Source organism: Microcaecilia unicolor, chromosome 2, assembly GCF_901765095.1.
Source record: "Microcaecilia unicolor chromosome 2, aMicUni1.1, whole genome shotgun sequence".
Taxonomy (NCBI): domain Eukaryota; kingdom Metazoa; phylum Chordata; class Amphibia; order Gymnophiona; family Siphonopidae; genus Microcaecilia; species Microcaecilia unicolor.
Window position 1 is genome coordinate 644,201,694 of NC_044032.1, and position 24,684 is coordinate 644,226,377.

Here is a 24,684-nt window from a genome sequence, read left to right on the forward strand (position 1 = left end):
GGTCATGGGAGAGGAGGTAGTGTTCTGTTGTGAATTAAAAACATTTCTTTGAAGGGGTGATATTGTATATCTGGATTTTAAAAAAGGCATTTGACAAAAGTACCTCATGAAAGACTCCAGAAGAAATTGGAGAGTCATGGGATAGGAAGTAGTGTCCTATTGTGGATTAAGAACTGGTTAAAGGATAGAAAACAGAGAGTAAGGTTAAATGGTCGGTATTCTCAATCTATTAACCAGTTTTAATCCACAATAGAACACTACCTCCTATCACATGACCTCCAGTTTCCTCTAGAGTCTTTCATGAGGTACATTGTCAAATGCCTTTTGAAAATCCAGATACACAATATCGACAGGCTCACCTTTATCCACATTTTTTGTTCACCCCAGAAGCTTAGCCGGTGGTGGGAGGCAGGGCTGGTGGTTGGGAGGTGGGGATAGTGCTGGGCAGACTTATATGGTCTGTGCCAGAGCCAGTGGTGGGAGGCGGGGCTGGTGGCTGGGAGGAGGGGATAGTGCTGGGCAGACTTATACGGTCTGTGCCCTGAAAAAGACAGGTACAAATCAAGGTAAGGTATACACAAAAAATGGCACATGTGAGTTTATCTTGTTGGGCAGACTGGGTGGACCGTGCAGGTCTTTTTCTGCCGTCATCTACTATGTTACTATCCAGCTTATAATCGAAAGTAATCACCGGCTATTTCCTGACACAAATCGGGATATGGCCGGCGATTTCGCAAAAGCGGCGAAAAGCATATAATCGAAAGCTACATTTGTGATAGCTTCGCCGCTTTCCCTTCGCCTCGCCGGCGAAAGTTCAAAGGGGCGTGTTGGCGGCGAAGCGAAGGCGGGACATGGGCAGGCTTGGGCGTGGCTACCAGATGGCCGGCTTTCGTGGATAATGGAAAAATAAAACCCGGCGATAAGCAGTATTTCGCCGGATTTACTTGGTCCTTTTATTTTCACGACCAAGCCTCAAAAAGGTGCCCCAACTGACCAGATGACCACCGGAGGGAATGGGGGATGACCTCCCCTTACTCCCCCAGTGGTCGCCAACCCCCTCCCACACTAAAATTATTAAAATACAAACCTTTTTTGCCAGCCTGTATGCCAGCCTCAAATGTCATACCCAGCACCCTGACAGCAGTATGCAGGTCCCTGGAACAGATGTTGTTGGTTGCAGTGGACTGCAGAAAGGCAGAGCCAGGCCCATCCCCCCCCCCCACCTGTTCCACTTGTGGTGGGTAATGTTGAGCCCTCCCAAACCCCCTAAAACCCACTGTACCCACATGTAGGTGCCCCCCTTCAGCCCTTAGGGCTAGGGTAATGATGCACACTTGTGGGCAGTGGGTTTTGGGGGGGATTTGGGGGACTCAGCACACAAGGGAAGAGTGCTGTGCACCTGGAAGCTAATTTGGTTGTTTATAAAAGATGTTTGAAGTGCCCCCTAGGGTGCCCGGTTGGTGTCCTGGCACGTGAGGGGGACCATTGCACTACAAATGCTGGCTCCTCCCATGGCCAAATGCCTTGGATTTCGCCGGGTTTGAGATCGCTGGCAGTTTTTTCCATTATCGCGGAAAAACAAAACTGGCGATCTGAAACCCGGCGAAAGGCCCACACCGTATTATCGAAAAAAAAGATGGCCGGCCATCTTTTTTGATAATACGGTTCCGGCCAGCTGTAGCGCCGCCGCCAAAATAGATCGCCGGCGACCTATTTCGCTGGCGACGTTCGATTATTCCCCTCCATGTTACTATGTAATAGATTGGTGAGGCAAGATTTCCCTTCACTAAATCCATGTTGGCTTTGTCTCATTAATCCATGCTTTTGAATATGCTCTGTAATTTTAGTCTCTACCATTTTGCCCGGCACTGAAGTCAGGCTCACCGGTCTATAGTTTCCCGGATCACCTCTGGAACCCTTGTTTAAAATTGGTCTTACATTGGCCACCCTCCAATCTTCCAGTAACATGCATAATTTTAAAGGTAAATGAGATATTATTAACAATAGTTCATTTTTCGATTCCTTCAGTACTCTGGGATGAATACCATCCGTTTCAGGGGATTTGCTACTCTCAATTTGTCAAATTGCGGCATTACATCTTCCAGGTTTATAGAGATTTCATTCAGTTTCTTGACTCGTCAGCTTTGAATACCATTTCTGGCACCAGTATCTCTCCCAAATCTTCCTTAGTGAAGACTGAAGCAAAGAATTTCCTCACCACTAACTATTCTAAATGTCCAGAAAGGTCCAAATTATCTGCAGAGATCCCATTTCCAACTTCTCCCTCCAATATCTTTGCAAATCAGCTTTCTTTTTCACAAAAACAGAACAAGGTCATCGCCCTGTGCTTCGCTTTAATCTTCATCGGTCCACACTTTATTCTCAACATCGATCTTATTACGTAGAGGTTTTATATTCAAATTGTATTAGAAACCTTATCTGCAAGGACCCCCGGCCAACCTGGCCATGTTTCACATTACTGCATCAGGGCTGGTCCTTCTAAAACTGCCATAGCTAACATAGTAGATGACGGCAGAAAAAGACCTGCACGCTCCATCCAGTCTGCCCAACAAGATAAACTCATATGTGCTACTTTTTGTGTATACCTGACCTTGATTTGTTTCTGCCATTTTCAGGGCACAGACCGTAGAAGTCTGCCCAGCACTAGCCCCACCTCCCAACCACTAGCCCCGCCTCCTACCACCGGCTCTGCCACCCAATCTCGGCTAAGCTTCTGAGCTAATATTAATGCTACTGGCTTAGGAGTGAGGTTCATTACTGTCATTTGGAGACACTGCCTCCTAGAGATCCACTCTTCAAATTAATGATAGCTGTCATCAAGTCATGGGAAAAAGTCTCATTCCAGTGCTCACATGATCTCCCCTCTTCAGCCCTACCAAACATCCCACTTACCTCCAGGCTACCTCTTATTTTGTTCTGACTGTCTCTGAAAGCTCTCCATTTGGGTTAGGTCAATCTCCCAGACACCTGCTGTGCTGCCTCCTTACCCAGCAAGCCATATAATTACATCAGTTCTGAAGTTAACAAAGCTGTGCCCGGAATGCTAAGGAGCAGCATACTCAGCTGGTCTAAAACAAAAATTGCTGTTTCAAGTGGGCTCAATGCTCCTACAGAGACTGTAACAATCTCCAGAGAGTCAGAAGCAGAAACTCATATCAAGAGTTTTAGAATTGAAGTTTGCAGCCTTTGAGGTATATTCTGATGTTCTGTGGATTCCCCATTAGTTTTCCCTTTGCATTTGCCTATAAAATGACAGGCAAATGCTCACGCAGGAAACTCACACAAACACAATCTGTCTCATCTTAAAGTAATTTTAAGCATATTTTTATTGTAAATTAACTTCATTTTTGTTCTGTTGTGTGTTGCTGTGATTTTACTTCTTGTGTTTTATGTTCTTCATCTAGTACCTTAGTGAATAAAGACATTTTTAATGGAGATGCTGGAAGGCTGCCTTTGTACATTTATCCAGAGTCATCTTAACATCATCTGAGAAACTCTTCAGAACTGAACGTTTTTCCAGGAAATAAGGATTACAGGAGCTATACAGCTTCAAATCATCCACAAATAGTTGCAATGCCTTCAAACTGCCTCTTCCTGCTCACTAATCTTCCCAACCCACCAAACTACCCTCAACCCCCAAATAACCCGCTGCACAAAATCCTCCACCACAAAAAGCTACCATCACAACTGCCCCATCCCTCTAAACTACCTCTCTACAACAATCCAACTCTCACAAACTGCCCCTACCCCATGAGAATTATCCCTCGCAACTGTTCCATCCCAAAAGATATCTCTCTGCAACTTCCCTACCTTCTGTAACATGTCCAAAACTCCCTGCAATTTTACCACTTTCTGTCAAACGGTCCCCACCCACAAGAACTATCCTCATTAATGTTGCATCATCCCACAAACTTGCTCATCCTCAAAATCTCTCTCCCCAACTACCAGAAGATTGGAGGGTTGCCAATGTAATGCCAGTTTTTAAACAGGGTTCCTGAGGTGATCCGGGAAATTACAAACCGGTGAGCCCGACGTTGGTGCCGGACCACATGGTAGAGACTATTATAAACAACAAAATTACAGAGCATATACATAACATAGTAGATGACGGCAGAGAAAGCGAATGCTACATACCTGTAGAAGGTATTCTCCGAGGACAGCAGGCTGATTGTTCTCACTGATGGGTGACATCCACGGCAGCCCCTCCAATCGGAAACTTCACTAGCAAAGTCCTTTGCTAGCCCTCGCGCGCCCGCGCGCACCGCGCATGCGCGGCCGTCTTCCCGCCCGAAACCGGCTCGAGCCGGCCAGTCCAGTATGTAGCAAGACAATACACTTCAAGGGAAGACACAACTCCAAAGGGGAGGCGGGCGGGTTTTGTGAGAACAATCAGCCTGCTGTCCTCGGAGAATACCTTCTACAGGTATGTAGCATTCGCTTTCTCCGAGGACAAGCAGGCTGCTTGTTCTCACTGATGGGGTATCCCTAGCCCCCAGGCTCACTCAAAACAATAACATTGGTCAATTGGGCCTCGCAACGGCGAGGACATAACTGAGATTGACCTAAAAAATTTACCAACTAACTGAGAGTGTAGCCTGGAACAGAACAAACAGGGCCCTCGGGGGGTGGAGTTGGATCCTAAAGCCCAAACAGGTTCTGAAGAACTGACTGCCCGAACCGACTGTCACGTCGGGTATCCTGCTGCAGGCAGTAATGAGATGTGAATGTGTGGACAGATGACCACGTCGCAGCTTTGCAAATTTCTTCAATGGAGGCTGACTTCAAGTGGGCTACCGACGCAGCCATGGCTCTAACATTATGAGCCGTGACATGACCCTCAAGAGCCAGCCCCGCCTGGGCGTAAGTGAAGGAAATGCAATCTGCTAGCCAATTGGATATGGTGCGTTTCCCTACAGCCACTCCCCTCCTATTGGGGTCAAAAGAAACAAACAATTGGGCGGACTGTCTGGTGGGCTGTGTCCGCTCCAGGTAGAAGGCCAATGCTCTCTTGCAGTCCAATGTGTGCAGCTGACGTTCAGCAGGGCAGGAATGAGGACGGGGAAAGAATGTTGGCAAGACAATTGACTGGTTCAGATGGAACTCCGACACGACCTTTGGCAGAAACTTAGGGTGAGTGCGGAGGACTACTCTGTTGTGATGAAATTTGGTGTAAGGGGCCTGGGCTACCAGGGCCTGAAGCTCACTGACTCTACGAGCCGAAGTAACTGCCACCAAGAAAATGACCTTCCAGGTCAAGTACTTCGGATGGCAGGAATTCAGTGGCTCAAAAGGAGGTTTCATCAGCTGGGTGAGAACGACATTGAGATCCCATGACACTGTAGGAGGCTTGACAGGGGGCTTTGACAAAAGCAAACCTCTCATGAAGCGAACAACTAAAGGCTGTCCTGAGATCGGCTTACCTTCCACTTGGTAATGGTATGCACTGATTGCACTAAGGTGAACCCTTACGGAGTTGGTCTTCAGACCAGACTCAGACAAGTGCAGAAGGTATTCAAGCAGGGTCTGTGTAGGACAAGAGCGAGGATCTAGGGCCTTGCTGTCACACCAGACGGCAAACCTCCTCCAATGAAAGAAGTAACTTCTCTTAGTGGAGTCTTTCCTGGAAGCAAGCAAGATGCGGGAGACACCCTCTGGCAGACCCAAAGAGGCAAAGTCTACGCCCTCAACATCCAGGCCGTGAGAGCCAGGGACTGGAGGTTGGGATGCAGAAGAGCCCCGTCGTCCTGCGTGATGAGGGTCGGAAAACACTCCAATCTCCACGGTTCTTCGGAGGATAACTCCAGAAGAAGAGGGAACCAGATCTGACGCGGCCAAAAGGGAGCAATCAGAATCATGGTGCCTCGGTCTTGCTTGAGTTTCAACAAAGTCTTCCCCACCAGAGGTATGGGAGGATAAGCATACAGCAGACCTTCCCCCCAATCCAGGAGGAAGGCATCCGACGCCAGTCTGCCGTGGGCCTGAAGTCTGGAACAGAACTGAGGGACCTTGTGGTTCACTTGAGATGCGAAGAGATCCACCAGGGGGGTGCCCCACGCCTGAAAGATCTGTCGCACCACACGGGAATTGAGCGACCACTCGTGAGGTTGCATAATCCTGCTCAACCTGTCGGCCAGACTGTTGTTTACGCCTGCCAGATATGTGGCTTGGAGCACCATGCCGTTCCGGCGAGCCCAGAGCCACATGCTGACGGCTTCCTGACACAGGGGGCGAGATCCGGTGCCCCCCTGCTTGTTGACATAGTACATGGCAACCTGGTTGTCTGTCTGAATTTGGATAATTTGGTGGGACAGCCGATCTCTGAAAGCCTTCAGAGCGTTCCAGATCGCTCGCAACTCCAGAAGATTGATCTGTAGATCGCGTTCTTGGAGGGACCAACTTCCTTGGGTGTGAAGCCCATCGACGTGAGCTCCCCATCCCAGGAGAGACGCATCCGTGGTCAGCACTTTTTGTGGCTGAGGAATTTGGAAGGGACGTCCCAGAGTCAAATTGGAGCAAATCGTCCACCAAAACAGGGATTCGAGAAAACTCGTGGACAGGTGGATCACGTCCTCTAGACCCCCAGCGGCCTGATACCACTGGGAGGCTAGGGTCCATTGAGCAGATCTCATGTGAAGGCGGGCCATGGGAGTCACATGAACTGTGGAGGCCATGTGGCCCAGCAATCTCAACATCTGCCGAGCTGTGATCTGCTGGGACGCTCGCACCCGCGAGACGAGGGACAACAAGTTGTTGGCTCTCGTCTCTGGGAGATAGGCGCGAGCCGTCCGAGAATCCAGCAGGGCTCCGATGAATTCGAGTTTCTGCACTGGGAGAAGATGGGACTTTGGGTAATTTATCACAAACCCCAGTAGCTCCAGGAGGCGAATAGTCATCTGCATGGACTGCAGGGCTCCTGCCTCGGATGTGTTCTTCACCAGCCAATCGTCGAGATATGGGAACACATGCACCCCCAGCCTGCGAAGCGCCGCTGCTACCACAGCTAGGCACTTTGTGAACACCCTGGGTGCAGAGGCGAGCCCAAAGGGTAGCACACAGTACTGGAAGTGGCGTGTGCCCAGCTGAAATCGCAGATACTGTCTGTGAGCTGGCAGTATCGGGATGTGTGTATAGGCATCCTTCAAGTCCAGAGAGCATAGCCAATCGTTTTGCTGAATCATGGGGAGAAGGGTGCCCAGGGAAAGCATCCTGAACTTTTCTTTTACGAGATACTTGTTCAGGGCCCTTAGGTCTAGGATGGGACGCATCCCCCCTGTTTTCTTTTCCACAAGGAAGTACCTGGAATAGAATCCCAGCCCTTCTTGCCCGGATGGCACGGGCTCGACCGCATTGGCGCTGAGAAGGGCGGAGAGTTCCTCTGCAAGTACCTGCTTGTGCTGGAAGCTGTAAGACTGAGCTCCCGGTGGACAATTTGGAGGTTTTGAGGCCAAATTGAGGGTGTATCCTTGCCGGACTATTTGGAGAACCCACTGATCGGAGGTTATGAGAGGCCACCTTTGGTGAAAAGCTTTCAACCTCCCCCCGACTGGCAGGTCGCCCGGCACTGACACTTGGATGTCGGCTATGCTCTGCTGGAGCCAGTCAAAAGCTCGCCCCTTGCTTTTGCTGGGGAGCCGCGGGGCCTTGCTGAGGCGCACGCTGCTGACGAGAGCGAGCGCGCTGGGGCTTAGCCTGGGCCGCAGGCTGTCGGGAAGGAGGATTGTACCTACGCTTGCCAGAAGTATAGGGAACAGTCTTCCTTCCCCCGAAAAAATCGTCTACCTGTAGAGGTAGAAGCTGAAGGCTGCCGGCGGGCGAATTTGTCGAATGCGGTGTCCCGCTGGTGGAGAGACTCTACCACCTGTTCGACTTTTTCGCCAAAAATGTTATCCGCACGGCAAGGCGAGTCCGCAATCCGCTGCTGGATTCTATTCTCCAGGTCGGCGGCACGCAGCCATGAGAGCCTGCGCATCACCACACCTTGAGCAGCGGCCCTGGACGCAACATCAAAAGTGTCATAAACTCCTCTGGCCAGGAATTTTCTGCACGCCTTCAGCTGCCTGACCACCTCCTGAAAAGGCTTGGCTTGCTCAGGGGGAAGAGCATCAACCAAGCTCGCCAACTGCCGCACATTGTTCCGCATGTGGATGCTCGTGTAGAGCTGGTAAGACTGGATCTTGGACACGAGCATAGAGGAATGGTAGGCCTTCCTCCCAAAGGAGTCTAAGGTTCTAGAGTCTTTGCCCGGGGGCGCCGAAGCATGTTCTCTAGAACTCTTAGCCTTCTTTAGGGCCAGATCCACAACTCCAGAGTCGTGAGGCAACTGGGTGCGCATCAGCTCTGGGTCCCCATGGATCCGGTACTGGGACTCGATCTTCTTGGGGATGTGGGGATTAGTTAGAGGTTTCGTCCAGTTCGCGAGCAATGTCTTTTTTAGGACATGATGCAAGGGAACAGTGGACGCTTCCTTAGGTGGAGAAGGATAGTCCAGGAGCTCAAACATTTCAGCCCTGGGCTCGTCCTCCACAACCACCGGGAAGGGGATGGCCGTAGACATCTCCCGGACAAAGGAAGCAAAAGACAGACTCTCGGGAGGAGAAAGCTGTCTTTCAGGAGAGGGAGTGGGATCAGAAGGAAGACCCTCAGACTCCTCGTCAGAGAAATATCTGGGATCTTCTTCTTCTTCCCACGAGGCCTCACCCTCGGTGTCAGACACAAGTTCACGGACCTGCGTCTGCAACCGGGCCCGGCTCGACTCCGTGGAGCCATGTCCACGATGGGGGCGTCGAGAGGTAGACTCCCTCGCCCGCATCGGCGAAGCTCCCTCCGCCGACGTAGTCGGGGAGCCCTCCTGGGAGGTGGCCGCAGTCGGCACCGCACGCGGTACCGACGTCGGGGACCTCACCCGGGCGATGGGCCAGCCGGCGCCACGCTCGACGGTACCGGAGGCGCAAGCACCGCCGGTACCGGAGGGGTAGGGCGCAACAGCTCCCCCAGAATCTCTGGGAGAACGGCCCGGAGGCTCTCGTTCAGAGCGGCTGCAGAGAAAGGCATGGAGGTCGATGCAGGCGTCGACGTCAGTACCTGTTCCGGGCGTGGAGGCTGTTCCGGGCTGTCCAGAGCGGAGCGCATCGACACCTCCTGAACAGAGGGTGAGCGGTCCTCTCGGTGCCGATGCCTGCTGGGTGCCGACTCCCTCGGCGACCCAGAGCTCTCGGTGCCGACGCGGGGAGGGGACCGGTGTCGATGCTTCTTCGACTTCTTCCGAAGCATGTCACCGGAGCTCCCCGGCACCGACGAGGAGGACGTCGAATCCACCCGTCGCTTCCTCGGGGCCGAGACCGAAGAGGGTCGATCTCGGGGGGGGCTGTACCGCAGGAGCCCTCAGGGTAGGAGGAGACCCACCCGAGGGCTCACCGCCACCAGCAGGGGAATGGACAGCCCTCACCTGCACTCCACCCGATGCACCACCGTCCGACGACATCAGCAGACGAGGTCCTGGTACCACCGACGTCGATGCAGCTATCCGATGTCTCGGCGCCGATGCAGAGGCCCGATGCCTCGATGCACTCGATGCAAGGGCGGCCGAGGAAGATGGTCTGGACGCTGACGACGTCGATGCACTCGAAGATCCCGGTGCCGATGCCGACGAAGAGCCCGAGAACAACACGTTCCACTGGGCTAGTCTCGCTACCTGAGTCCGCCTTTGAAGCAGGGAACACAGACTGCAGTTCTGAGGGCGGTGCTCGGCCCCCAGACACTGAAGACACGACGAGTGTCGATCAGTGAGCGAGATAACCCGGGCGCACTGGGTGCACTTCTTGAAGCCGCTGGAAGGCTTCGATGTCATGGGCGGAAAAATCACGCCGGCGAAATCAAAAGCCGAAATGGCGAAAATTGAAGCACCAAAATTTAGAGGGAGAAAAATCTCGACCGAGGCCAAAAAGAGGCCTACCCCGACGACGAAAGAAAACTTACCGGGGCAAAAAGCTGGAAGTACGGGGAGGATTGACACGAAACCCGGTGGAGGGTTTCCGGAGCACTTCCCGACTTTAGAAAAGCTTTTCCGAAGAAAAAAACACGCTCAAAAAACAATTTGGACGCGCGAGGTCAACTTTCCGGGGCCCGACACGGCGAAACACGACCGTACCGAGTGCGGACAAAAGAAGACTGGCCGGCTCGAGCCGGTTTCGGGCGGGAAGACGGCCGCGCATGCGCGGTGCGCGCGGGCGCGCGAGGGCTAGCAAAGGACTTTGCTAGTGAAGTTTCCGATTGGAGGGGCTGCCGTGGACGTCACCCATCAGTGAGAACAAGCAGCCTGCTTGTCCTCGGAGAAAGACCTGTACGGTCCATCCAGTCTGCCCACAAGATAAACTCATATGTGCTACTTTATGTATATACCTGACCTTGATTTGTATCTGCCATTTTCAGGGCACAGACTGTAGAAGTCTGCCCAGCACTAGCTCCGCCTCCCACCACCGGCTCTGCCACCCAATCTCCGCTAAGCTTCTGAGGATCCATTTCTTCTGAACAGGATTCCTTTATGTTTATCCCAAGCATTTTTGAATTACGTTACCATTTTCATCTCCACCACCTCCCACGGGAGGGCATTCCAAGTATCCACCACCCTCTCTGTGAAAAAATACTTCCTGACATTTTTCTTGAGTCTGCCCCCCTTCAATCTCATTTCATGTCCTCTAGTTCTACCATCTTCCCATCTACAGAAAAGGTTCGTTTGCGGATTAATACCTTTCAAATATTTGAACGTCTGTATCATATCATCCCTGTTTCTCCTTTCCTCCAGAGTATACATGTTCAGGTCAGCAAGTCTCTCCTCATACGTCTTGTAACGCAAATCCCATACCATTTTTGTAGCTTTTCTTTGCACCGCTTCAATTCTTTTTACATCCTTAGCAAGATACAGCCTCCAAAACTGAACACAAAACCCAGGTGGGGCCTCACCAACGATTTGTACAGGGGCATTAACACTTCTTTTCTTCTGCTGGTCACTCCCCTCTCTATATAGCCTAGCAACCTTCTACTTACGGCCACCGCCTTGTCACACTGTTTCGTCGCCTTGAGATCCTCAGATACTATCATCCCAAAATCCCGCTCCCCATCCGTACCTATCAGACTCTCCCCGCCTAACACACGTCTCCCGTGGATTTCTACTCCCTAAGTGCATCACTTTGCATTTCTTCGCATTGAATTTTAATTGCCAAACCTTAGACCATTCTTCTAGCTTCTGCAGATCCTTTTTCATGTTTTCCACTCCCTCCCGGGTGTCCACTCTGTTACAAATCTTAGTATCATCCGCAAAAAGGCAAACTTTACCTTCTAACACTTCGGCAATGTCACTCACAAATATAATGAACAGAATCAGCCCCAGCACCAATCCCTGAGGCACTCCACTACTCACCTTTCCCTCATCCGAGCGAATTCCATTAACCACCACCCTCTAGCGTCTGTCCGTCAACCAGCTCCTAATCCAGTTCAATACGTCGGGTCCTATCTTCAGCCTGTCAAGTTTATTCAAGAGCCTCCTGTGGGGAACCATGTCAGAAGCTTTGCTGAAATCTTTTGGACTAATGGACTAATGAGACAAAGCTAATTGGATTTAGTGAAGGGAAATCTTGCCTTACCAATCTAATACATTTCTTTGAAGGGGTGAATAAACATGTGGATAAAAGTGAGCAGTTCAATATTGTGTATCTGGATTTTCAAAAGGCATTTGACAAAGTACCTCATGAAAAACTCCTGAGGAAATTAGAAAGTCATGGGATAGGACGTAATGTCTTATTGTGGATTAAAAGCTGGTTAAAAGATAGAAAACAGAGAGTAGGGTTAAGTGGTCAGTATTCTCAATGGAAAAGAGTAGAAAGTGGGGTTCCCCAGGGGTCTGTGCTGGGACGGCTGCTTTTTAACCTATTTATAAATGATGTAGATATGGGAATAACTAGTGAGGTAATTAAATTTGCTGATGACACAAAATTATTCAAAGTTGTTAAATCGCAAGAGGATCATAAGAGACTGGGCATCCAAATGGCAGATAAAGTTTAATGTGAGCAAATACAAAGTGATGCATGTGGGAAAGAGGACCCCAAACTATAGCTATGTGATGCAAGGTTTCACATTAGGAATCACAGCCCAGGAAAAGAATCTAGGAGTCACTGTTGATAATACACTGAAAAAATCTCTGCTCAGTGTACAGCGGCAGCTCAGCAAAAATAAGAATGTTACAATGTTAGGACGTATTTTTTCATGGAGAGGTTGGTGGATACATGGAATGCCCTCCCGCGGGAGGTGGTGGAGATGAAAACGATAATGGAATTGAAACATGCATGGGATAAACACAAAGGAATCCTGTTTAGAAGAAATGGATCCACGGAATTGGAGATTGGATTGGATGGCAACACCGGTAATGGGAAGCAAAACCAGTGTTGGGTAGACTTCTACGGTCTATGCTCTGATTGTGACTGAATAGATATGGATGGGCTGGAGTGTAAATTTTAAGGGGCTTCGACTTTAGCTTCAGAACTTTTAGTACAAGAACAGTGCTGGGTAAACTTCTACGGTCTGTGCCCTGAAAACGGCAAGGACAAATAAAACTCTGGTATAATATAAAGTATCGCATACCATGTAAAATGAGTTTATCTTGTTGGGCAGACTGATGAACCGTACAGGTCTTTATCTGTCGTCATTTACTATGTTACAATCCCTTTGTATCACTGCATGGTGCAACCGTACCTCGAATATTTCTAAAGGTTGTTGCACCAATAAAAATTCTCTCTCTCAAAAAAAGATATAGTAGAATTAGAAAAGGCACAGAGGGGCGATGAAAATGATAAAGGGGATGGGATGACTTCCCAATGAGCAAAGGCTAAAGCAGCTAGGTCTCATCAGCTTGCAGAAGAGATAGCTGAGGGGAGAGGTCTATAAAATACTGAGTGGATTGGAACAGGTAGTGGTAAATCACTTTCCAAAAACAACAAGGACTAGGGGGCACGCAATAAAGCTACTAAATAGTAAACTTAAAACAAACCAGAGAAAATATGTCTTCACTCGACCTTCGTTGCTAGAGAATATGGTAAAAGCAGTTAGCTTATCAGGGTTTAAAAAAGGTTTGGATAATTTCCTAAAAGAGAAGTCCATAAGTCATTATTAAGATGGACTTTGGAAAACCCACTGCTTATTTTTAGGATAAGCAGCATAAAATCTGTTTTACTGGAGGAAGTGACATCACCGCTGGGAAATGGCAGCTTGATTCCTTAGCTCCGCTGGAGTGGGAGCAGAAATCATTGAAAACCCCAAAAATCTCGAATGAAAACCCTCACTGCTAGTTTTGCCTTGTCTGGAGAGATGGCAGCACAGAAAAAACTAGACAAATTTAAATTTACAACTGGGAAACGAGTTAGTGGCTCAAACACTCTGCAGAAGATGGCGGAAATCTGTTCCAAGATGGTAGAGGCGGAATTGGACTCAGATCCGGACCACGCAGAGCACATGGAGAGTGACGCAGAAATTACCAAACAAGATGTCGCGTGTTGGTTTAAAGAATTAAAAGTGGAAATGACTGCGGTCAGGAACGACATACACGCCGCGGTTTCGGAATTGCGGGTTGAGGTTCAAGATATTGGGACCCGCCTTGAGCAGATGGAGGAGCGAATCGATGGTATAACAGACTATTTGCAAAAGCTGCAAACGGAGCTGAAGGCGGAGCGAAAGATCAGATCGGAGCTACAGTTGGCGTTGGAGGATCTGGAGAATAGATCCAGGAGTTGCAATTTGCACTTTAAGGAGGTGCCCAAGGAGGTCTCTTATAAGGACTACATGCAGGTGATTCAGGAGATAAGTGTTCTCATCCTTAATGCAGGAGAAAATGCATCAGGAGAGTTGGAGAAAGTTTCCATTATTTTAGATAGAGCCCACAGAAGTTTGGGGCCCCAGAGAGACTCGTTGCCTGGAGATATGACTGCATGCTTTCATGACTACAGTATGAAGGAGAAGGTGTGGAGAGAGGCGAGAACTTTAGGTGAAGTTGACTGGAATAACTGCAAAGTTAAAGTTTTCCAAGACTTAGCCAAGGCAACTTTACAGCGTCGGAGAGATATGCCTGAGGTCACCACTTACTTGCAGAAAAATGGTCTGCGATATAGGTGGCTATATCCCTTTGGATTTACTATGGGAACTCAGATGCGCAGAGCTCAAATGACAGCAGAGACTTGGAGTGCCCTTTTGGAGATGGGCCGCTCGGATCTCCCTGCACTAGCAACCACAAAGCGAGCCCCAAGGTCGCCTACTACTTCGAAATTAGCATGGCAGAAGGCCCGCGGTGGTGGGGTCGTGGATCATGGTTGGAGACAAATGCTGCTACCTGACTGGACTACAGTTCTGGACTGTTTCACTCTACAGTTTTCTTTATAGTATCGTGATACCTAGCAGGTGGGACAGGGATGACATGAACTAATGGAGTGGGAGGTTTGATAACTCCTTGAGCGTGCAGAGAAGGAGTGTAATGTGAAAATATGTGTGTGTGAGGTGATTAACACAGTGTGGGTTTATTGTTGAATACATGGAGGTCGGGGTGAATGTTAGCTAACAGTTGGTGAGCCGTCCTCTGGCGATGGCGAACCTCCTCAGGGAGCTAACTGACTGGTTATCGAAGTGGCCAGTTGACTGGGAATGTGGGGTGGGGGTGGAAGGGGGAAGAGAGGTGGGATGGGCTTGTGGGTGGGTTCATAGAATGTTAATGGTTTGAATGATCCAGGGAAAAGAAGTATTATTTTTAGGGAGCTACGGCGTCTCAAATGGGACGTGGTTATGCTCCAGCTCAGAGCAGTTTAAATAATAAGATACTGGTCAATTCCCAGGAATTATAACAATAAAAATAGAAACATTATCCCTACCTCCCTAGTTAACAGGCAGCATTTGTATGTATAGGTTTGTAAACATAGAAACATGATGGCAGATAAGAGCCATATGGCCCATCCAGTCTGCCCATCCACGGCAACCACTATCTCCTCCTCTCCCTAAGAGATACCACATGCCTGTCCCAAGCTTTCTTAAATTCAGACACAGTCCTTGTCTCCACCACCTTCACCGGAAGGTGATTCCATGCATCTACCACCCTTTCTATAAAAAAGTACTTCCTTAGATTACTTCTGAGCCTATAACCTCTTAACTTCATCCTATGCCCTTTCATATTCCCCACTATGAGGGCAATTTATTAGATGGCACCTAATGTAAGTCGATATCAGATGTTTATTTCAAGTCAGTTTTATAAAGACAGATAGAAAGATACTGTCTTTATATAATACTAGCTTAAGTGGCATAGATTGGAGCAATGCCGCACAAAACCAGCCCACTGAGATACACTACTACCCTGAAAAGAAAATTTCAGAGAAACATCATCCCTCTCATTTTATGACCGTTTGCCTAAATTTGTCATTTGCTTGCTTAAAACTATAGAATACTAGCATTTACGAGCGTAAGTGCACACTTATGTGGATAAGTGGCAGGCCTCTGCCTAACCGCCATACTGTAATTATGCGCTAAAATGGCTTAGGCATATTTGTAAAGGGGGCATTCATGGGGGAGCGGTATAGGTGAGGCTGACTTTTACACAGTTCACTTACAGAATACTGTAAATTACATGCATAAATGTTACACTTGGGAGATAACACTTATGCCAGCCACAGACATGGCATAAATGATAGCTCCTAAATGTAGGCACGTTGGAGATTCAGGGCAATTAATGTGCGTTAACAGCCGTTACAACATAGGCTCACAGATCGTGTAAGATGGGCACCTAAAATTGTAATACTCAGTTTTAGAATTGCCCCCTATATATTTAGAAAGGCTCCCTTCAATTTAGCCCATTCTGGACACTGTTTTAAAACCTCTCCCCTTTAATTTTTATAAAAATAGGCTTCAGTGATTATTTTAAGCATGTCTGAGCTGTATTTTTTAGGTCTCAGCAAGCTCCTATGTTTTATGATGGCTCATCACAATTTTACTAAAAACTGATCACTGCTGTAAACAGAGGACCTAACAGAGAGGAATGAAGACAACTTGGTGATAAGTAACCTTTTACCATGAAGGTTTTGATTCCAACTACAGGTGCTCGTGAGAAGCAACTAGGCAACAACTATCTGCTTAATATTGAGAAGAAAAATTATGTGAATCCTGATCAAGGCACATAATACTGGTAGATATCTACCAGTGGAATTACAATGAAGCTTTTCCGCAGGGATCCTGAAAGGCAAACATGCTCCTACCTTGCAAATATCGAGGTAGTTCTGGTGCACATTCTCCCTGATTCAGTCCAACTTGAGGCTCTGGTGTGAGGTTTTCAAACTGCTCTTTACTGATGAGATTCAGCTTCTTGAAGTTTTCAATCTCTTGCTGCACAGGGGGTAAGTAAATAACAGAATTACCAACCCACTATTCATAGAACTAGTGCTTACTTTACAGATGTAATTATACTGAGCTCCTCTTGCTTTTTTTTCCCCATCCTTCCTCAGGCACATCAAGAAGAGTGTCCCTTGGAATGTCGTGGGTTTACAAGATTATGGTTTATTTAATTTGATACTATCTCTAAGGAAACCCAGGCAGTTTAGATTTAGATTTATTATTTATAACTCAACCTTATCCAGGGTGAGATAAAATATATTTTATTAATTGCATTTGTATCCCACATTATCCCACCTCTTTGCAGGCTCAATGTGGCTTACAATTCAACATGGGTACTGAAAATAGAAGAGAATATACATTTGGTTTTACAGAGGGTTATTTGTTACATGGTGGTGAAATACATGATAGTGTTAAAGCAAAAGACATTATAAGACAATTCTAGAAGTTATAAAGATTACACAGTTACACATGTTGATCTTTGTGATATATCTTGTCGAAGAGATAGGTTTTCAGTTGTTTACGGAAATTGGTCAGTTCATAGACCGTTTTCAGGTTACGTGGCAACGCGTTCCAGAGTTGCGTGCTCGTGTATGAAAAGGTAGATGCGTGCATTAATTTGTATTTCAGACCCTTACACTTGGGAGGATGAAAATTAAGGAATGTGCGAGAATATTTTTTTGCGTTCCTGAGTGGTAAATCTATTAGGTCTGACATGTAGGCTGGGGCGTTACCATGGATGATTTTATGGACTAGGGTGCAAAGTTTGAACGTGATGCATTTTTATAATAAATACATAAAACATAAAAGGCAAAAACATAACAAAACAGGTCATAACTTAAACTACTTCATAGTTTATAATACAAATATAAAATACATAAACACACCTTTATAGACAGCTGTAATGTGGATATGGGAATGGAAGCCTAGGTTACAATCCAGCTTATAATCAAGACAAAAACGCCTATATTTCGACCTAAATCGGGAGATAGGCGTTTATCTCCCAAAAACGAATAACGCGGTATAATCGAAAGCCGAACTTGGACGTTTTCAACTGCACTCCATCGCGGAAGCATACAAACTTGACGGGGGCGTGTCGGAGGCGTGGTGAAGGCAGGACTGGGGCGTGGTTATCACCCGAACAGAGATGGGCGCCTTTCGCCGATAATGGGAAAAAAGTATGCGTTTGTAGCTAGAATTTAGGGCACTTTTCCTGGACCCTGTTTTTTCACGAATAAGGCCCCAAAAAGTGCCCTAAATGACCAGATTACCACCAGAGGGAATCGGGGATGACCTCCCCTGACTCCCCCAGTGGTCACTAACCCCCTCCCACCACAAAAATGATGTTTCACAACTTTTTATTTTCACCCTCAAATGTCATACCCACCTCCCTGGCAGCAGTATGCAGGTCCCTGGACCAGTTGTTAGGGGGTGCAGTGCACTTCAGGCAGGTGGACCCAGGCCCATCCCCCCCCCCCACCTGTTACAATTGTGCTGCTTAATGCTTAGTCGTCCAACCCCCCCAAACCCACTGTACCCACATGTAGGTGCCCCCCTTCACCCCTTAGGGCTATAGTAATGGTGTAGACTTGTGGGCAGTGGGTTTTGAGGGGGATTTGGGGGGCTCAACACACAAGGGAAGGGTGCTATGCACCTCGGAGCTCTTTTACCTTTTTTTTTTTTTTTTTTGTAAAAGTGCCCCCTAGGGTGCCCGGTTGGTGTCCTGGCATGTGAGGGGGACCAGTGCACTACGACTCCTGGCCCCTCCCACGAACAAATGCCTTGCATTTATTCGTTTTTGAGCTGGGCGCTTTCATTTTCCATTATCACTGAAAAACAAAAACGCCCAGCTCACAAATTGTCGAATAAAACATGGACGTCTATTTTTTTTCGAAAATACGATTCGGTCCGCCCCTTCACAGACCCGTTCTCGGAGATAAACGCCCATGGAGATAGACGTTTTTGTTCAATTATGCCCCTCAATATATGTTTTAAATTGTACTGCTGAAAAGGATGCAAGCTAAATCCAATAAGTAAGTAAATACTACCACAGCAATCACACTACTTTATTCATAAAGGATGCACCATAAAGGATCGACATTCAAATGATGGCAGGATTAAAAATGACACCCTCCCTGCTATCCAGCTGAATTTAAGCAGTCACTGTGCAACAAACTGCTGAAGAGGCTGAACTGGTGTCTGCTTGGTTTCAAATTTGGCTGGTCAAATTTAGGCACTGCAATAGCAAAATCTTTCTTGCAGGTATTCAACTTACCTCCCTTTCAGCAACGATAGCTTAAAAATAAAACCCTAGATAATCTGGCAGGACAACTTGTTTTTCCTGTTCAGACAGTTAAGTTGCTAGCAACAGGACAAAACCTTGATGTCAAGCTGGGAGAAGAGAAGAGGGAGCCCTCCTGTTCACTTGACCTGGGGTGACTCTGGATGGCATGAAAGGGTGCAGGGACATCCCAGGTAAGGAAATTAGTTCTCCAAGTTATTGGGTGCCAGAAGGATGGACGATGGATCAACGATGGATCAGGGTTACTTCTTTATTTTAGACTAAGAGGACATTTTTTCAGCACTGGCTATTTGACTCAGATGTAAACCTAGCTGGCTGAGAATTATGGAACACATAGATCAATATGGTTTAATAGGACAGGGTCAGCATGGATTCATCCAAGGGAAGTCCTGCCTCACCAATTTGCTTCATTTCTTTGAAGGCGTAAATAAACATGTGGATAAAGCTGAGCCGGTTGATGTAGTGTATCTAGATTTTCAGAAAGCTTTTGACAAAGTTCCCCATGAGAGACTTCTGAGAAAATTCCCTGCCCATCTTCAAATCCTTGCTCAAAGCCCACCTCTTCAATGTTGCCTTCGGCACCTAACCACTACACCTCTATTCAGGAAATCTTGACTGCCCCAACTTGACATTTCGTCCTTTAGATTGTAAGCTCCTTCGAGCAGGGACTCCTTCTTTGTTAAACTGTACAGCGATGTGTAATCTTAGTAGCACTCTAGAAATGTTAAGTAGTAGTAGTAGTAAAATTCAAGAGTCATGAAATAGGAGGCAATGTTCTGTTGTGAATTAGGAACTGGTTATTGGACAGAAATCAGAGGGTAGGGTTAAATGGCCATTTCTCTCAATGGAGGAAGGTGAACAGTGGAGTGCCGAAGATCTGTACTGGGACCGGTGCTATTTAACATATTTATAAATGATCTGGAAATTGGAATGACAAGTGAAGTGATTAAATTTGCAGATGACAAAACTATTCAAGGCTGTTAAAACACATAGAGATTGTGAAAAATTGCAAGAAGACCTTGGAAATTGGAAGACTGGGAAACCAAATGGTAGATGAAATTTAATGTGGACAAAAGCAAAGTGATACACATTGGGAAGAATAACCCAAATCATAGTTACTGGATGCTATGGTCCACATTGGGGGTCAGCATCCAAGAAAAAGATCTAGGTGTCATTGTAGACAATACACTGAAATCTTCTGCCCTGTGTGCGGCGGCAGCCAAAAATAATGCCTCTGTATCACTCCATGGTGAGGCGTTCAGATCTGGTCACCATATCTCAAAAAAAGATATAATGATAAAGGAGATGGAACTCCTCTCACATGAGGAAAGGCTAAAGAGGTTGGGGCTCTTCAGCTTGGAAAAGAGACAGCTGAGGAGAGATAAGATTGAGGTCTACAAAATCCTGAGTGGTGTAGAACGAGTAGAAGTGAATCTATTTTTTTTTACTCTTTCAAAAAGTACAAAGACTAAAGGACACTCAATGAAGTTACATGGAAATACTTTTAAAACAAATTTCACTCAACAAATAGTTAAGCTCTGGAACTCACTGCCAGAGGATGTGGTATCAGCAGTTAGTGAATCTGGGTTTAAAAAAGATTTGGACAAGTTCCTGGAGGAAATGTCTATAGTCTAAGAGTCTATAGTCTGCTATTGAGATAGATATGGGGAAGCCAGTGCTTGCCCTGGGATTGGTAACATGGAACGTTGCTACTATTTGAGTTTCTGCCAGGTACTTGTGACCCAGATTGGCCACTGTTGGAAACAGGATACTGAGCTAGATGGACCATTGGTTTCAACCAGTTTGACTATTCTTATGCTCTTAAGAAATAATTGATTAAAATAAACCAGTTATCTTTGCTGCTCAGTGGCTTTTTGAAAATTGTGCCCTCAGCACATAACTAGCAGCAGTAGCAGCCTATCGCATACACCCACATATAAAGGATTAAAGCCAGAGTAAAAATGCCCACGAAAGAATTCTGCTCACTTACTATCAGATCCCTGCAAAATGTTTTTCAGAATGGGTTCAGCACAATCAAAAACCATAACAAACGGAGCGATAAAACATCAGTTGCATGTATAGATTCAGCATTTAAATATAGTAAGTTATTTTAAATCTCTCTACATTTCTGCAACCTATAGTTGCCTATTAGTGCATACATAAATACACAGCAGCAGGTCCATGTCCAGCTTGGGAAAACAAATTAGCACAGATTCAGTGGTCCAGTTAAACATCCACTCCACTGAAGCATCCCTTGAGTCATTGTGGATATTCTGAAAGCCAGACCTCAAGAGCTAATGTTTGACTTCTATATACTATCAACTCATCTGATCTCATTTCAGAGAAGAAAATATGAGCCTCTAACATGAAAGTGGAGCTACTGATCATTTATGTTATTTACCAGTAAAAGTCCCAGCAACTCTCCCTTGGGAGAGCCAACGCTTGTCAGATCTCAGAAGCTATGCAGAGTCAGGCCTGTCTAGTTCTGGGATGGGGGGACCACCAGGCAGAGTAGATGCTGTGGGCTACAGAAGGCAACACAAACCTCTGAAGTATTCTGCCAAGGAAAGATCATAGGCACCATTGGTGTGGCTGCAATTATACAATTCTCAACACCCAGGAATGGGCAGAAAGAGGACAGGCAAATTCAAACCACTGTATGATGATAGGAGAGCATTATTACTTATGTGAAATTCTGGAATCTTAGTAGGTTACAGGGAACCAATCAAATCCTGCTTTACATGAGCTTCAAATATCACTCTCAAGAAGGGACATTTGTAGCCTCAAAGCTCATGTACTGCAGCTTCTGCTTATTGTCATTGTGCTAATCCAATGGAAAGGGGAAGGGAAGGGAAATGGGACTTGATATACCACCTTTCTGAGGTTTTTGCAACTACATTCAAAGCTGCTTACATATATTCAAGCAGGGCCGGTCTTAGCAAGTGTGGGGCCCTGTGCAGACCAATTTGGTGGGGCCCCATCCTAGCCCCACCCCTGCCCTAGTCCCGCCCCCACCCCAGGTCCACCTCATTGATAAGATTATTCAATTTTTAGAAAATTTATTTATGAAATTTCAAATAAAGACAAATGAAGCTAAACTTGTACAGAAAAACTGATAGAAATAATAAGCACAATGCTATCATGAACCCCCCCCCCCCAGAAATTATTCCGTTCAAGTCCACTACAATTAGTAGTTTCAATTCTCATAACCCCGGGGGGGGGGGGGGGGGGGGTGGGGGGGTCAGAGGTGCGGACACACAATCTCTCCACTGCAAAACACTATAAACTTGTGCAAAAACACACTCATAACCTTAACAAACCATAACAGCACTAATTCCAAGGACAGGACGAGCTACAACCTTATTACACCAGGCTCTAAAACACCAATACACTATCTCGTGAAAAAAACAAAAAACAAAAAGGGCTGCAAATACTACACGTTAGCAGGATAGTGCACCTTGATCACACATGAAAAACACATGACAACAGATATGAAGGCAAAATGCTGAACTGGAAAGTTACCTCAAGAAGTCAGACTCAGCATGCAGCAATACTAGAAAAATTGAAACTTACATGCAAAATATCACAGATGCACATTTCCAAAAGCTGACATATTCCAATTAATAATTCTGAATAAAATACTTTTTTTCTACCTTTGTCTGATTATTTAGTTTTTCTATTCGCTTTGGTCCCAGTGTCTTCTGTTTTATGCAGTGTCTTCTTTCCATTTGATATTTTTTTCTCTCACCATGTGCACCATCCTCCTGTGTCCTGTCTACCATCTGTAGCCCTGTCCCTATCCTTTCTCCAGTTTCAGCATCTGCCTTCAAAATGTTCCGATCCAGCCCTTAAATTCAGCAATTTCCCCTCCATCCATATCCAGCATTTCTCCTCACTCCCCTCCATCCATGTGCATCTACTTTCCTGCCCTCCCCTACATCCATGTCCAGCATTTCTCCTCTCTCCTTCCCCTCCATCCATGTGCATCTCCTTCCTTTGTCTTTCCTTCCCTCCATTCCTGCCCAACATTTCTCCTCTCTTCCCTGCCCTCCCCTCCATGTCCAGCAATTTCTCCTCTCTCCCTGGGCCCTGCCCTCCCCATCCATGTCCATCAATCCTCCTCTCTCCCCTTCCCTCCTCCATCCATCCATATCCAGCAATTCTCCTCTCTCCCCTGCCCTCCCCTCCCTTCCATGCCCAGCAATTTCTCCTCTCTCCCTGGGCCCTGCCCTCCCATCCATGTCCATCCTTGTCCATCGATGCTCCTCTCCCCTCTTCCATCCATCCATATCCAGCAATTCTCCTCTCCCCTGCCCTCCCCTCCATGTCCAGCAATTTCTCCTCTCTCCCTGGGCCCTGCCCTCCATCCATGTCCAACGATGCTCGTCTCTCCCCTGCCCCCTCCATCTATCCATATCCAGCAATTCTCCTCCCTCCCCTCCATGTCCAGCAATTAATCCTCTCTCCCTGGGCCCTGCCCTCCCATCCATGTCCATCTACTACTACTACTACTACTACTATTTAGCATTTCTATAGCGCTACAAGGCATACGCAGCGCTGCACAAACATAGAAGAAAGACAGTCCCTGCTCAAAGAGCTTACAATCTAATAGACAAAAAATAAATAAAGTAAGCAAATCAAATCAATTAATGTGAACGGGAAGGAAGAGAGGAGGGTAGGTGGAGGCGAGTGGTTACAAGTGGTTACGAGTCAAGAGCAATGTTAAAGAGGTGGGCTTTCAGTCTAGATTTAAAGGTGGCCAAGGATGGGGCAAGACGTAGGGGCTCAGGAAGTTTATTCCAGGCTTAGGGTGCAGCGAGACAGAAGGCGCGAAGTCTGGAGTTGGCAGTAGTGGAGAAGGGAACAGATAAGAAGGATTTATCCATGGAACGGAGTGCACGGGAAGAGGTGTAGGGAAGGACGAGTGTGGAGAGATACTGGGGAGCAGCAGAGTGAGTACATTTATAGGTTAGTAGAAGAAGGTTGAACAGGATACGAAAACGGATAGGGAGCCAGTGAAGGGTCTTGAGGAGAGGGGTAGTATGAGTAAAGCGACCCTGGTGGAAGATGAGACGGGCAGCAGAGTTTTGAACTGACTGGAGAGGGGAGAGGTGACTAAGTGGGAGGCCAGCAAAAAGCAGATTGCAGTAGTCTAAACGAGAGGTGACAAGGGTGTGGATGAGGGTTTTGGTAGAGTGCTCGAAAGAAAGGGGCGGATTTTACGGATGTTGTAAAGAAAGAAACGACAGGTCTTGGCAATCTGCTGGATATGAGCAGAGAAGGAGAGAGAAGAGTCAAAGATGACCCCAAGGTTTCGAGCTGAGGAGACAGGGAGAATGAGAGAGCCATCAACAGAAATAGAAAACGGGGGGAGCGGGGAGGTGGGTTTGGGGGGGAAAATGAGAAGCTCGGTTTTGGTCATATTTAATTTCAGGTGGCGTTGAGACTTCCAGACAGCAATGTCAGACAAGCACGCTGAAACTTTGGTTTGGATGCAAGGTGAGATATCAGGGGTAGAAAGGTAGATTTGGGAGTCATCAGCATAGAGATGGTAGGAATGCTCCTCTCTCCCCATCCCTCCCGCTCCCATGTCCACCTGCCCGCCCTCTTCTCTCTTCTAGTTCAACTATTTAAATTTACCTTGCTCCGCCTCCAACGTCTGTGCAGTGTCAGACAGGCAGTGCTTTCACTGACGCTGCGCAGACGTCGGAGGCGGAGCGAGGTAAATTTAAAGCGCCGGGGATGGAGCGGAGGAGGCTCAGGCTGACTGAGGCACGCCGCGTGGTGCCCCCTTAAGCGTGAGGCCCTATGTGGCCGCCTCGGCCTAAGACCGGCCCTGTATTCAGGTACTTATTTTGTACCAGGGGCAATGGAGGGTTAAGTGACTTGCCCAGAGTCACAAGGAGCTGCAGTGAGAATTGAACTCAGTTCCCCAGGATCAAAGTCCACTGCAC

General features: G+C 47.3%; 1 protein-coding gene across 5 annotated transcripts in view; it reads right to left on the reverse strand.

The window, feature by feature from the left end:
• Positions 1 to 24,684, reverse strand: part of LARP1B (La ribonucleoprotein domain family member 1B) — a 603,652-nt gene that overhangs the window by 276,866 nt on the left and 302,102 nt on the right. For all 5 annotated transcript variants that reach the window (XM_030191742.1, XM_030191741.1, XM_030191743.1 and 2 more), the window contains one exon: positions 16,296 to 16,422. In XM_030191742.1, the coding sequence (XP_030047602.1) occupies positions 16,296 to 16,422 (127 nt within the window). The remainder of the gene's footprint in view (positions 1 to 16,295; positions 16,423 to 24,684) is intronic.